The sequence below is a fragment of the Ailuropoda melanoleuca genome, chromosome 18 (assembly GCF_002007445.2).
Source record: "Ailuropoda melanoleuca isolate Jingjing chromosome 18, ASM200744v2, whole genome shotgun sequence".
In the NCBI taxonomy this organism is placed as follows: domain Eukaryota; kingdom Metazoa; phylum Chordata; class Mammalia; order Carnivora; family Ursidae; genus Ailuropoda; species Ailuropoda melanoleuca.
The window spans coordinates 899,354-913,748 of NC_048235.1; the positions used below are offsets into that span (position 1 = coordinate 899,354).

At 38.7% G+C, this 14,395-nt stretch overlaps 1 protein-coding gene across 1 annotated transcript in view; it reads right to left on the reverse strand.

Annotated features, from left to right (window-relative positions):
• Nucleotides 1–14,395, reverse strand: part of CSMD1 (CUB and Sushi multiple domains 1) — a 1,986,149-nt gene that overhangs the window by 274,074 nt on the left and 1,697,680 nt on the right. The window contains exon 28 of the mRNA XM_034647758.1: nucleotides 3,735–3,926. Coding sequence (XP_034503649.1) covers nucleotides 3,735–3,926 — 192 coding nt within the window. The remainder of the gene's footprint in view (nucleotides 1–3,734; nucleotides 3,927–14,395) is intronic.

Here is a 14,395-nt window from a genome sequence, read left to right on the forward strand (position 1 = left end):
CTCTACATAGTATCATAGGAAATATTTGTAATGAATTCAGACATACACTCAAGAGTAATACAATATAATTTTCACAAAAATGGTAAACCCACATTTCCCCCAGCATGCGGTTTGATTTTAATAAACTCCGCTGAGACCACTGTCTAATCAGCTCCCCCAGGACGCAGCCTTTCGCAGAATCAGGTGGAGAGCTCTGGCACAGATGACGGCAGGTGGCAGGACGTGGAGCACGTAAGGTATTGCTGGGTCTGAGGACATTCCACCGCACGCAGGGTTTGCGAGATGAAGAATGACAGATTCAGGCCACTGGCTACCAGGGTGTTGCCAGAAGGAAGAATTTGGGGATGACACCAGGTACTGATTTAAGCAAAACAAAGGGGCGTTCCGGTCTTATCCGGAACAGATCCAAGGAGGCATTTCTAAATGAGGTTATCTGAAAGCTTCCAGGTGAATTAAGTAGCACTGCCTTGCTGTGTTTGTTCTCTCTTTGGGTCAGGAATTCTTCATTTTCGCTTCATTAGGTTTTAATTTGAAAGTTTGCAAAATATTTTTAATAGCATTAGGATTTAGTACAAAATGTGACTCAGCCACTCCAGGAAATTCTCCAGAGAGAAGGGACGGGACACAGAGATGAAAACCACAGATTCATATCAATCCACCGTGCCTTATTCAAAATCCGTAGGATACTCTCCTTTATATATACAACCACACCTTCCTCCCTCACGGCATGAGGCAGTACTCTTCAATGAGACACAGCCACATTTCTCCATCAGAACGTTTCCATGTTCATGCCATTAAACAACATGATTAGTCTTGAAATAACCACCCTGTAGATTAGGGCAAGGTGTGGACACAAAAGGAATTTCTGTAAACTTAGGGTAAATTCTTGCTTTTCAGATTTCTTTACAACTTGGACTTGGAGAAAAGGGATTGCAAGCTATATAAGAAAATGGGGATTATGGAGACTCTGAGAGATGTGTCACTCAGAACTGGAAAGTGGTGAATGTCCTCTGGTCTGGAGGCACGTCCTTTGGACTCAGCTGAAAACCCCAAAAGAAGGTGCCACCACCATTGGAGACTTTAGGGAAGTGGAGAAAGGGAGTTACCCAAACAATCCACAGGAAATCAGCAGCAAAAGATGAGGTGGTGGAAATATGAATAACACACCAACAGGTGAGAGGTTAAGGGATTCCAGAAAAGAGAGAGAAAGAACCAAAAACAGGAGGGAAAACACTGGTAATAATAAAAGGAGGAAAATAAATTAGTAGGCCAATCAGGAAAGAACAAATTCAAACGGCCAAGAAGAATACAAAATAAAAAACCATTCAACCTCACTATTAATTTAAAATGCCTACGAAAACATCAAAGAATCATCACTTTCTGCCCTTATCAAATTATGAGATTAAAAATATATACAGTGTTTTTTTTTTTTTTTCCTCCTCTGGAGAAAATAAACACTCACTCATGGCTGTGTTGGTAATGTAAATTGGTGCAACGTTTTTGAGTTTTGAAAAATGTTTTAAAAGCCCTGGAAACACGTACATTTGTAGAAGTACATCATTTATATAATTGTGGATGTGTTTTGCAACAAGAGGGTTCATTTCTACAACCTTCGTAGCAGAGGGGAGGCGGAGGCCATCTAGATGGAAGAAGGGATCGTGTGTTCGGTGTTGGCCGATCCACCGGGATACTGTGCAGTCATGAAAGACTAGCAGAGAGTACAGAGTAGCACAAGAACACGCTCATTTTGTACTCGGAAGTCAAAGTGCAATTTACAAAATTAGCAGGATGCCATCACTTAAAAACATTTTAAAAAATAGATTCATAAAATAATTATGAATCTTATTTATGCATGTCTATGTTAATAGTATTTGCCTCCAGGTAGAAAGATGACAGCTTTTTCCCCCTTTTTTCTCTTAACTGAACATATATTTTTTAATAAGGAAAAAGCTTAAAAAGTAAAATTAAATACTGTCCTAAGTCAGTAGAACAGAATTTACATGGGTGCTAAGACCTGATCAGCTGATGCCGTAACAGATGGGTTTCTTACAGAGGACATAAGCCTCATTTCTGGGGGGAACGAAGTGTTTACAATGCAATGAAAAGATAACATTAATTTATTCCCAAATACACATTTTATATTTTTCTGTTACATAATACCTACGTGTGTAGGCCTGGCTGTCCACATAATTGGTATTCAATTGCCGGCAAGTGATTTGAGCCTGCCCCTGGGGCTGACGTTCAAGGCAGAGGAAACACTGCCCAATATCTCTGCTGAGAACTGGATCATTCACCTAATAAAATATCTAGCCATGGGTCAAAATTATATAACTAAGATATAAACTAACAAAAGATGATAGATGAAAAGATGGTCAAATTTTACACGTGTCTAAATTAATGTCAACTGAGAAATAATCCTCAAGAGTTTAACGGAGAGTTGCATTGGTTTGGAACATACTCCTCCAGGTGTTTAAAATTGTGCAAAATGGGGGGGAGTGTCTTTCCCAATTTAAAAACAACAATGGCTTAAAATGATGTTGCATTTATAGGCAATCACTCTACCTTAAAAAAGAAACACATGGAAATGTTGCAAGTCTCGAAATGACGTGACTTGAAATAAAACACAGGGCAGCGCCCACAGACTTGTTAACTGTAAACTCAGCACCAAGCACCCAGTGCACGCGGGCAGCGTCCTGACAAGGCTGATCATGTTAATAGCAGAGCCATCAGCTCCCGTGCGTCCTCACAATACTTCAAGTACTTAGTGTAAGTTATGAGCCACACAGTGCAGCTCTGCGGGACCCCTGAGAATCTCTCTACTGCTGTGTATATGACAATAAAAACCATTTTAAATCACAGAATCCCCTCAAGTTCACCCTATGCAAAATGGCCTATTAACTATGTGCATATCATTTCATTATCACTTCCTCTCTCCACAGATTAATTAAATTTTACATTTTTCAAACAGACCATAAGAAGTACAAATTAAACTGTGACAGTTCATTAAAATAATAAAGTTTAGCAGAGTTTCTTTCAAAAATAAGATGAAATAGGTATTTACGGTGAAATATTTAATTGAATGAGGGGACAATCTACATATAATTACTATTTTATATAAAAATATATATTGCCCTAAAACCATACTTTTAATTAGAACATCTTGGATAGTTATTCAAACTAAAGTCTGCAAAACCAACTGATATCCTTTCCATAAGGTCAAACTATCAAATTCCAGTGAATTTCAGAAGCCTGTTTCTCCTTTTATCTTCATTTTGACCAATGCAGTATAATTTCTGGTTTTCAGGATTCTATTAAAATGTACCGATATAATAGAAGAACCACCTAAAAAAAGAAAATACTTTTTATTGAGTTGGTTTTGCTGAAGGGCATGTTTCTATATTAAAGAAGAGAGTAGCAAGAGTAGGGTTATGAATTTTCTACCACCCAGAATTTTAAATTACTGTAATTGGACTGACCCATATTTTTATAAGATTTTTTAAGGATAGGAAATGTTAGATAAATGTCAATTACTGTACACTAAATAAACCACTTTCTTTACTTCACCTAATAAAATAAGGTTTAAAGGTTTACAATAAAATTTCCATATAGTCTCTGAACTCGAGGGCATGTACGAAACTCTAGAGAAATACTTTTGGAGAAATAACCCATTTATGGACCAATTGTAATGATAACGTACATTCATTCCAAAATATAAAATTTCTGTTGCCCAATACCTATGCAGGTAGGAGGGTCCGGCTGCCAGAAGAATCGGTTATTCAGCTGAACACAGGTGATTTTAGCTTGTCCTTGGAGCTGATACCCAGGGTCACACTGGAAGGTGATGGTATCCCCCGGCTCTCTACTATCCCCATAGCGGGTGCCGTTCTGAGGCATACCCGGATCATTGCAGGTGGATGCAATTGAGGCTGCAAAGCAAAGACAATAGCAGGTCAAATGATGGGAACAGGGTCCCCTCCCCATACTTACATAGGTGTAGCAGCTCTTGGGTACGGAAGCCCTCTTGACTGGCATCATGACTCATTTGTCTTCGAATGAATGTATGGAAAGAGTTTCTGTTCCCAGGGATACATTTAGTAACATGCATCTTGATTATGATTAGTTTGAACAAGTACAAGCAAACTTTGTTGAAAATGAAACCAATGATGGGATATGTCAAGGAATCATATCATACTCCACTCAATACACACACATGCACACACATTCCCCTCTGATATTCTTGTTAACAATATTTTAAGGAAATTTAAAATATTTAATTGAAGTATGCCAATGTCAAAAAACCTTGAGTAAGACAGAATAGGATAAATTTATGGTCTGTCCCTTCCAGGTGACAACCAGAAAAGTTGACAAACTGACGTTAGAATAGAAACCAGCTAGAGAAGGGTCAAGTCAGTTCAAACCAGAAAATCATTAGTCTCATAAGTGCTATTTTCTTGGTAAAATTATTAACTCCACTTCACTCTCAAAACAATTCCAATTGAGACAATAAATTATATGGTTAACCTAGTTTTAACAAAGGTTCTGAAAATGATGACTTTTGGATCAAAAAAATAATAAAAGATTAGGAATTTCAAGTCAGTTTAATAGATGCCAACATCTCTAAACAAGCTGGTAAGAGAGCTTTAGGGAGACAGCTGGAGCACTGGAATGTGAGCCTCTGGAAATAATATGGAGCGCATATTATAATAGATGCATCCAAAGTCACATCACACAGGCAGCTACCAGCCCCGCTTGAGTCCAGTCAAGGAAGGTACCTTCATACCCAGATTCTGACCCAGAATTCTAACTCCCACACTGCACTGAAATGAAATGGCCTGAAAAGTAGTGGTTATTTTCTCCAATTTCTGTAACTGCTTATGTAATTGACGTTTACTAAAAATTAGGAAGACACTCATCAGGGTCCAAAGCTGAAAATAATTTTTTTTAATTCCATTTTCACTTTCAACTACAACAGCGAGCTCTCTCCCTCTCCAGTGCTGAAGGGACTGTGATAGAAAGCTAGCTTTTCTTGTGGCATACTCCAGGACACGTAACACCTGTTTGCTGAGAGAGAAAGATGAAAGGAAACAGCTATCGCCCCATGGCATGCCACCATGCTGTCCGTCCTAATGTTTGCAGATGTACCATCGGTCATGCGTGGGCTTTGATTTCTAGGTGTTGTTTTTCTTATTTGGTTTGGTTTGGGAAGTCCTAGGGCATTATTATGCATTTGGCTAGATAGAAAATCTTTAAATAAAAATTAGGAGATACAAAAAAATGCAGGACCTGCTCTGTGTTCTTTAGGGATGTTTAACCTGAACAAAGAATCCAGGTCAAAAGGAAATGGTTCAACTGCGCAAACAGAAATAAAGGTATGAACGCTGAGGACCCCGAGAGCGGTCAGACTTGCTTCTGATCCCAGCCTTTCTCCACAGGACTCAGATTACTTAAGCTCCCTAACCTTCAGGTAACTAATGAGAACAAATGAAACTATCTAACTCATTAAATCTGTTGTGAACATGATGTGTGATACCTTGCAAGCCTGACTCTCTCCCTACTGTTCTCTAAGCTAATTGAAGACTGAGGCTGCCTTACCTATTCACTATTCTTCTCTAATTGGCTTTTATCATGTATTGAAATATACAACCATGTGGAGCTAAAACACCATTAACAACAAAAAGTAAACATTTATATACCACTCAGATTAAAAAATAGAATATTACTACACAGCAATGTTGATAATATCTACCGATGCCTTCACTTCCCTACCTCCCTCCCTCCCTCCACTCTCAAATCACTGTTCCGAATTTCATGGTTGTCATTACTTTGCTTTTCTTGATAGTTACCATAAATGTATTGGTAACTATTATGTAACTGGTAACTATTATGTACCATAATGCATTCCAATAGTAGCTGAACGGGTAGCCTCCCTTTTGAGCTCACATAATTGGAATCACATGTTACAGGTTCTTCAGAGCCTGTCTTTTTGGCTTGGTTATTATGTTCCTGAGTCCACCACATTTAGGTTTGATGCTCTGGTTTATTGATTTTGATTGCATATGGTTTTCCATTGCATGGAAGTACCAGCAAAACTTTATGCTGGTTCAAGGGGCTTACCCTCTTACCCTTCAGGCCTAACCATGAAAAGGCATGTTTGTTGGTTCTGGAAGAATAAGAGGAACAGGAAGCAAAACCTCCAGTCAGCCTGCAGATCTAGACGTTGAAGCAAGCTATTCCACAGTTGAAAACAGAGTCGATGTGCAGACCCGCGGTCTCAAATACAGCTGCTCCAGCCGACGCACACCGTGCTTATGTTTTGGGGTGTTTTGTTATGTAGCAATAGCTGATAGAAACAAGTTCTGTGGTGGTAAACTATGTTTTGTCTAACAATACTTCAGTGCTTTCAAAATATTTTAAATTCTCCCTCACTCCTCAAGGATGTTTTTACTGAGTTCATAGTTCAGGGTCGATAACTGGTTGGGACGTTCCCCCCTCAATACTGTTAAGAAATTATCCTAGTTCTTCTGGCTTCCAGGGTTCTCACGTCACATCACAGTCTGAAACTACAATGAAATCACACTCTGGTTTTGGTATTCAAACTTTCACTACATTGTGTCTACCCATGATCTTCCTTTTATTAACCCTGCTTAGAATTTATTGGAGTTTTCGAATGTGAGGATTATGTCACCGTCCTATGGAATATCTCTGTTCCCTACTTCTCAAATTAGAATTGAACAGATATCTCTATCTTCCATGTTTCTTAACGGTCCCCTCATTTTATAATCTTTTTAAACTTTGTTCTCTCTACCGGACAATTGTGGAGAGTATTTTCCTTCCATCATCTGCTCTTCTCTGTGCATCAGATTTCTTATCTTAATGTGATAGTGAGTTTTAAACTTTCCTTCATTGTGCTTTGCAACCAGCCATCACTTGTTTTCAAATATACGTGGCTATTCATACAATATATTGTTACTTACTCATAATTTCATTCTTTTATTTTTTTATGATTTGTTTTTTACATGATGATTTGACAACACCACTCACTACAAAGGTACTGTGCCTACCTTTGTCACCAAACAACACTATTATAATACCACTGACTGCGTTTGCTGTGCTGGACCTTCTATCCCCATGACTTATTCATCCCATAACAGGAAGCCTGTACCTCCCACTTCCCTTCACCTATTTTGTCCATGCCCCCTGTTCCCTCCCTTCTGGCAACTATCCATTTCTTCTCTGATTTATGGGTCATTTTTTTTTAATTGTTGTTTGCATGTTCTGTTTTTTAGATTCCATATATAACTGAACTCAAATGGTGCCTATCTTTGTATGTCTGACTTATTTCACTTGGCCTAATACCCTCTAGATCCATCCATGTTGTCACATATGGCAAGATCTCATTCTTCTTTATGGATAAATAATATTATATATATATATATCTATATATATATCACTTCTTCTTTATCCATTAATGGACACTTGGGTTGCTTCTGTATCTTGGATATTATAAATAAAGCTGCAGTAAACATAAAAATGCATATATATTTTCAAATTAGTGTTTTTGTTTTCTTTGGGTAAATACCCACTAGTAGAATTACTGGATTGTATGGTATTTCCATTTTTAATTTTTGAGGAACCTCCAAAGCCTTTCTACAATGGCTGCACCATTTACAGTCTGACCAACAATAGACAAGGGTGCCTTTTTCTCCACATGCTTGCCAACAATTATTATATCTTATCTCTTTGATTCTAGCCATTCTGACAGGGGTAAGTTCATATCTTACTGTAGTTTTGATTTACATTTCCTTGATGATTCGTGATATTGGATGTCTTCTTTGGAAAACTGTCTATTCAGTTCCTCTGCACAGTTTTCAATTGGGGTATTTGTTTTTTCTGGTGTTGAGTTGTGTAAGTTCTTTATGTATCTTGGATATTAAGCCTTTATAGGATACATCACTTGCAAATATCTCCCCTCATTCAGCAGGTTGCCTTCTCATTTTGTTATTGGTCTCTTTCACTGTGCCGAAGCATTTTATTTTGGTGTCATCTCAATAGTTTATTTTTGCTTTTGTATCCCTTGTCTGAAAATATGTATCTAGAAAAAGGTTGCTAAGGCCAATGTCCGAGAGATAACAGCGTGTTTTTTTTTTTTTTTCCTTAGGAGTGTTAGGGTTTCAGGTCTCTGGTTTGAGTTTATTTTTGTGTATGATATCAGAAAGTGGTCCAGTTTTATTGTTTTGCATGTAGCTGTCCAGTCTTCCCAACACCATTTATTGAAGAGGCTGTCATTTCCTCATTGTATGTTCTTGCCTCTTTTGTCAAAGATTATTTGAGGGGCACCTGGATGGCTTAATCAGTTAAGCATCTGCCTCAGCTCGGGTCATGAACTCAGGGTCCTGGGATGAAGCCCCATGTTGGCCTCCCTGCTCAGCAAGGAGTCTTCTTGTCCCTTTGCCCCTACCCCTGCTTATTCTCTCTCTCTCTCTCTCTCAAATAAATAAAATCTTAAAAAAAAGAAGATTATTTGACCATATACACAAGAGTTTATTTATGGGTTTTCTATCGTGTTCTCTTGATCTATTTGTTTATTTTTGTGTCAGTACCATACTGTTTTGATTACTACAGCTTTGTGGCATATTTTGAAATCTGGAATTTTGCCACCTCTAGCTTTGTTTTTCTCTATTATATTTTACACTCTTTCTGATCTGATCATAAGTCCAAAGTCTCATGGAAACTATAGTGTTTCTGAGTTTTGAATTTGCACTTCTGTTTTGGGGGCTTCACCTCTACTAATTCTCTGTAGTTTACTCTAAAGTTACATTCATCCAGATTGGATTCATATTTAATTTTACCATGTGGCTGGAACACTAGGAACCTTCTACCTTTTAAAATAAAATTTCATTTATGGGAATGTGCTGTATTTTTGACCACACAGATGGTGGGAATTCACTTAGAGGCTCGTTTGATACCTGCCTGTGGTTATGAGTTCTATATCACGGGTATCTATATCTACGCCTATACCCTTATAGCCATCTATCCATCTATCATCTATCCATCTATCATCTATCTATCTATCATCTATCTATCATCTATCAATCTATCTCCAATATCTCTATTCTCTCTTATACTGACAGTAAAACCCCCCTTGAGTTCTAGCTGTATATGAGGGTATCCAGTTATATTTCCAATATTGGAAAAATCTTCAAATTTGCTTCCTAGTCCCTTAGCCGATTGTGCTCTCAAAATGGAATTTCAGGGTCACTGGGATCAACCGACAGATGATATCAAGACGAAGTCCAGTTTTGAGCTCCATAACTTCTCCATGTTTCACAAGATTCTGGGAACTCAAAGGACTCCTTATTTTCTTGTAGGCTCAGTGATATATTTATAAAGACCAACAACAATTTTATTCAGCATCTTTAACATATTTTCAGTTAATACATTATCAAAGTACCTCTCTTACTATAATGTTAGACATGGAAGCCCCTCAATTACAGTTATTCCTCAATCCCACAGCATGACGTCTGGCATATCATGCCTGTCATACTCAGCATTGTTATGCTTGCTTCCGGTGTTTAGGGCAGGAGAATCTCACTGGAAAGTATGGTTCCCAGTAAATACCAAGAGGAGAGGGAATGTTCGAGCTTCACAGATTTTTCCAATGGGGTGAGAGCAGGAAATGTCATATCACTATCAGCTACAAAGGTTAGAAGGCAGGGCAGAAAGCAAGCACATCACCCCAAAAGACTGGAATGCAGGCTAGAGTTCAGGCTGCAAAGCTTTTAGTAAGTCAGGAGCATTGCACACATAAGCCACAAATTTGTAGAATATAGGATAGCTTTTACATAATTTAGTCACCAGAATCTTAATCCATTGTAGTCACAATTTAGGCAACAAAATGGTAGTTTCACTGAGCTAGTGTTTTATAAGCAATCTTGCATTTACCATTTGAGAAATGTTCCTAAAGAATCTAAGATTTACTTGTCCTCCACCTTCGCTGAGATATTGCTGGGTTTCAGAAAACACAACAAACAAACGAAAAACGTAAGCAAATTCTATTGTACATTTACAAAGTTCTCCTTTGGACTGAATTGCATATCCTCAAAAGAAACTTCATCTTCTCCTCAAGCAAATGGCTGCATGTATGACTACATATGCAATTCCAACTAACATTTCTGCCACAGTTTATATGCTATGAAAATAATTTAAAATAAAAGTTTAGAAGAAAAGCCAAGGAGATCATGGATGAGCCTCATGTAATTTTTGTTATTTTTTTAAAGATTTTATGCATTTATTTGAGAGAGAGAAAGAAAAATAAGATAGAAAGAGCACCAGTGAGAAAGAAGGGCAGAGGGAGAGGGAGAAGCAGGCTCTGAGCTGAGCAGGGAGCCCAGTGTGGGACTCGATCCCAGGACCCTGGGATCATGACCTGAGCCAAAGGCAGATGCTCAACTGACTGAGCCTCCCAGGAGCCCCTCATTGTTATTTTTTAAACAAAGATATGTTTTAATTACTTCTCTTTCCAAATTTGTTTCAGAAACACATATTGCCCAATAAAGAACCTTTATGCAAAGGTGCACAGATTTTGTGCATGAATAAGAATTTCACCTGATATATCAGCCTTGCAAAAATAAGTGGTCCATAGAAAACTTCTGTAGGTTATCAACAGGTATTTGGTCAAACAAGATCGACAAATACTGTCTATTTCCCTCTCGTAGATTCATGTTGTGCACCAGGGATTAAAGGTTCAGAGAAATTCTACAGTAAAGAAACCTATTAAAAAATAGTTTAATCTGGTGTTTCCAAATTTATGTAATAACAGAGCAAATTTTCTCAACAAATCTCTTAAAATTCTTCCAAATAAAGAGGAACAGAATACCAGGATATAAAACACGGGCTTGCGCTGATGGTTATGTGTCGTTCAATGTTTTGAAGTCCAGTTCAGTCTTACAAGTACATTTTCTACTTAAAAAATATTTTATTTATTTATTTGGGAGAGAGAGAGGCAGCGAGAGAGACAGTGAAAGAGAGAGAGAGAGTATGAGCAGAAGGAAGAGGCAGAGGGAGAGGGAGAAGCAGGCTCTCCACTGTACAGGGAGCCCAACATGGAGCTCAACCCCAGCACCCTGAGATGATGACCTGAGCCGAAGGCAAATGCTTAAACAACTGAGACACCCAGGTGTGCCTACGCTTTCTACTTTTAAGCCAAATTTTTATTTGGAATATCTAGAATAATACTAGAACACACCATTAAAAGTTATATGCTTGTGAAGTTCATGTTGTCTAATAAATAGAAATATTGCATCCACATAATTAGCTAAGTATATGAAAATGTGACTTGTCATAAAATGGCTCTTTCTCTGTCCTTAAAAAGGATGTATTTATTTTCTTGTGTATCTTCAAAGTTTATTTGAAATCAGCAGTAAATCAACCATGACATCTTAGTCGAATTGAAATGAACCCCAAACCTTTACTCTTTCCTTCTAGAATTATGAAATAAAAATAAAAAGTTGCCAGGGTTATCTAGATTGGATTTAAAAAGCAATGAGAACACTTGAGGTGAAACAAAGACGACAATTTTAAACAATGCAGGGGGAAATATATTACTTGGGTCTTTGAAATAAATGCCATTTTATTTTCTTCTAGTTATGAATTGTGGAAAGATGTTTCCTGGTAAAGGCAATAAAGCTCATCCGGAAACTAATATGAAAGCCCCCAACCAAAGACATTGTGATGGGGTCAGAAATTGCTTCTCCACCTTCAGGGTCATACAAAGTTATTGATGAACCATACACTCACTTCTTTTTCATGATTGTATTCTTTATGTGCCACAACATAGCTTTGACTCATTTTTCTCTTAAATATTTTCTCTCCAAATGGAATTTTGGTGACTCTGAATCTTTCTATTTTCTCACCATAAAAAAAAGAAACAATACTTTTAGTGACATCAGCCTTATCCTTCTATTACCTTAGAAAAAGAAGGTAGTGTTTCTGAGGTGATGAATATTGAGCTTTTCAATTTCCCAAGGGGTTCTCTGGAATACTTTAGGTCATAAAGACACTTTCCACAGGCCCCAAAGAATCTAAGGGACATCTCCACCCCTGTCCACAGGAATTCAGGACCATCCCAGTCAACTTGAGAGATCCAAAACATGTGCTCCACTTAATGTAAAAATAAAGCACATTTTTGTTTCTAATAGTATAGGCAGAATAGAACTATTACATAATGAGAGCCTGCAATGGATCTAAATTTCCTTCCAGTTAGATTAAGCAATTTTTGACATTGAATAAAATATATATNAGGGGTTCTCTGGAATACTTTAGGTCATAAAGACACTTTCCACAGGCCCCAAAGAATCTAAGGGACATCTCCACCCCTGTCCACAGGAATTCAGGACCATCCCAGTCAACTTGAGAGATCCAAAACATGTGCTCCACTTAATGTAAAAATAAAGCACATTTTTGTTTCTAATAGTATAGGCAGAATAGAACTATTACATAATGAGAGCCTGCAATGGATCTAAATTTCCTTCCAGTTAGATTAAGCAATTTTTGACATTGAATAAAATATATATATGTATGCATATATATATTTAGAATATATATTTTTACATTACATACAAAGTTATGTTTTTTTATTCTAATAAAATAAAAATTAAGAATTCGGGCCATGTCCTATTAAATGCATAAAGTCCTCCTTGCATGTTTTTTTTTTTAAGGTTTTATTTACTTATTTGAGAGAGAGAGTGAATGAGAAAGCACAAGCAGGGGGAGGGGCAGAGGGAAGAGGGAGAAGCAGGTTCTCCACTGAGCAGGAGCCCAATGCAGGACTCGATCCCAGGACCCTGAGATCATGACCTGAACTGAAAGCAGACATTTAACCCACTGAGCCACCCAGGCGGCCCCCCGCCCCGCATGATTTTTAAAAATCACTTAAAAATGTTTATTGACTATTAGTTTATAGAAGGAAAAGTTTGCTTACCATAAGTACGTTGTTTTAAAACATCCCTTTGTAGCACACCTCAATAGATACAATGCTTACCACGCCTATAGGAAAATGCACACAGCAGCACCAAGACAGTCCGTATACTGAAGCAGATTGTATCTAATACAGACATAACCTGCATATAAAGATTAACCTGTATCGTTCAACTTAGTCAGGAAGGCTATTACATGTGAAATGCCCTTTACGATATGTAATATGCTATTGGTTAGGTAGGGACTATATGGGGTGCCCAGTGAGGCTGGGTTTTTTTTGGAGGGGGCAGCCTGATTAGCTCTTTCTTTTACTTTCAGGCATCAGATGAAATCATTTTGGAACCAGGGATGGTCTCTCTTGGGTGGTCCTCTTAGTCATGTAAATGTGGGGTGCCCCATCCTGGGGGGGGAGAGGCAGGGGAAAGTCTCCTTTGTTTTGGTGGGAGGATCTCTCCCAATAGCCTGTAGGTCACCCAGGTGAGGGGAAATGAGTGTGCAGAAGCCTCCTTGGGGGGGTGGGCAGTAAATTCCCAGCATGGTGCTGGAAAGCCCTTTCTAGGGAGATGTGCCCAGGAGCTCAGACTTTGCTGCTCCAAGTCAGCCCCCCAAATGCAAATCACTGAGGCAGGGCAGACAGGCCAGCAGCATGTGTGAGGAGGGTTGATTCAGCACAGACAGTGGCTGAGATCTGGGCCTTTTAGGAACCCGAGGCGAGAACTGATGAATGACTGTTGTCTGGGGACCAAAGGCAGGTAGCAGGATATTAAGAAGAAGAGGTGGGCATACGGGCTCCGGGCACCCTCAGAGCATCACAGCCATGGAGGAAGGCAGGTTTGGTGTTCAACTGCCTGTCCAGAAGGCGTGACCAAGTGGCTTGAGGCCTCAGCTGTCCCAGGGACAGACTTTCAGCCATGCCCACTCCAGGTGTTCGGAAGCAAGAAAGCTCCTTTTCCAATGAAGCGGAGACCCCCGCTTCATTTCCTGGCTATTTCAGGGGAGAGCTGAGAACCCCTCAGAGGGGGATTCTGAATTTGATGTCAATGAAGAGCAGGAAGGTGTTTCTGAAAATCATCTGGGGAAGAAAGTGGGCACGTTAGTATCATGCCTTTGTGAAACAGACATGGGTTTGATTAATTAATTCCTTGATTAATTAAATAACTATGCATTTGCTATTTTTCCGTCTTTGTAAATGTCCCCAAAGGGTAGTAGAATAGGCCATCCCAAAACACCCCTTTCTGGCATAGGTTTACTTTGAGCAGACTGTCCTGAGAGATAGCAGACACAAGAGAAGATCGCAAATCAGAGTAGAAGTTACCCTTTTGTAAGAGAAATGGAGGAAATCTCTGTTCTTAAGAGTGTTTCCTCTCCGAACCAGGACAAGGAGAAAGGCGAAATCACCGGGGACTCTGATCCTCTGATC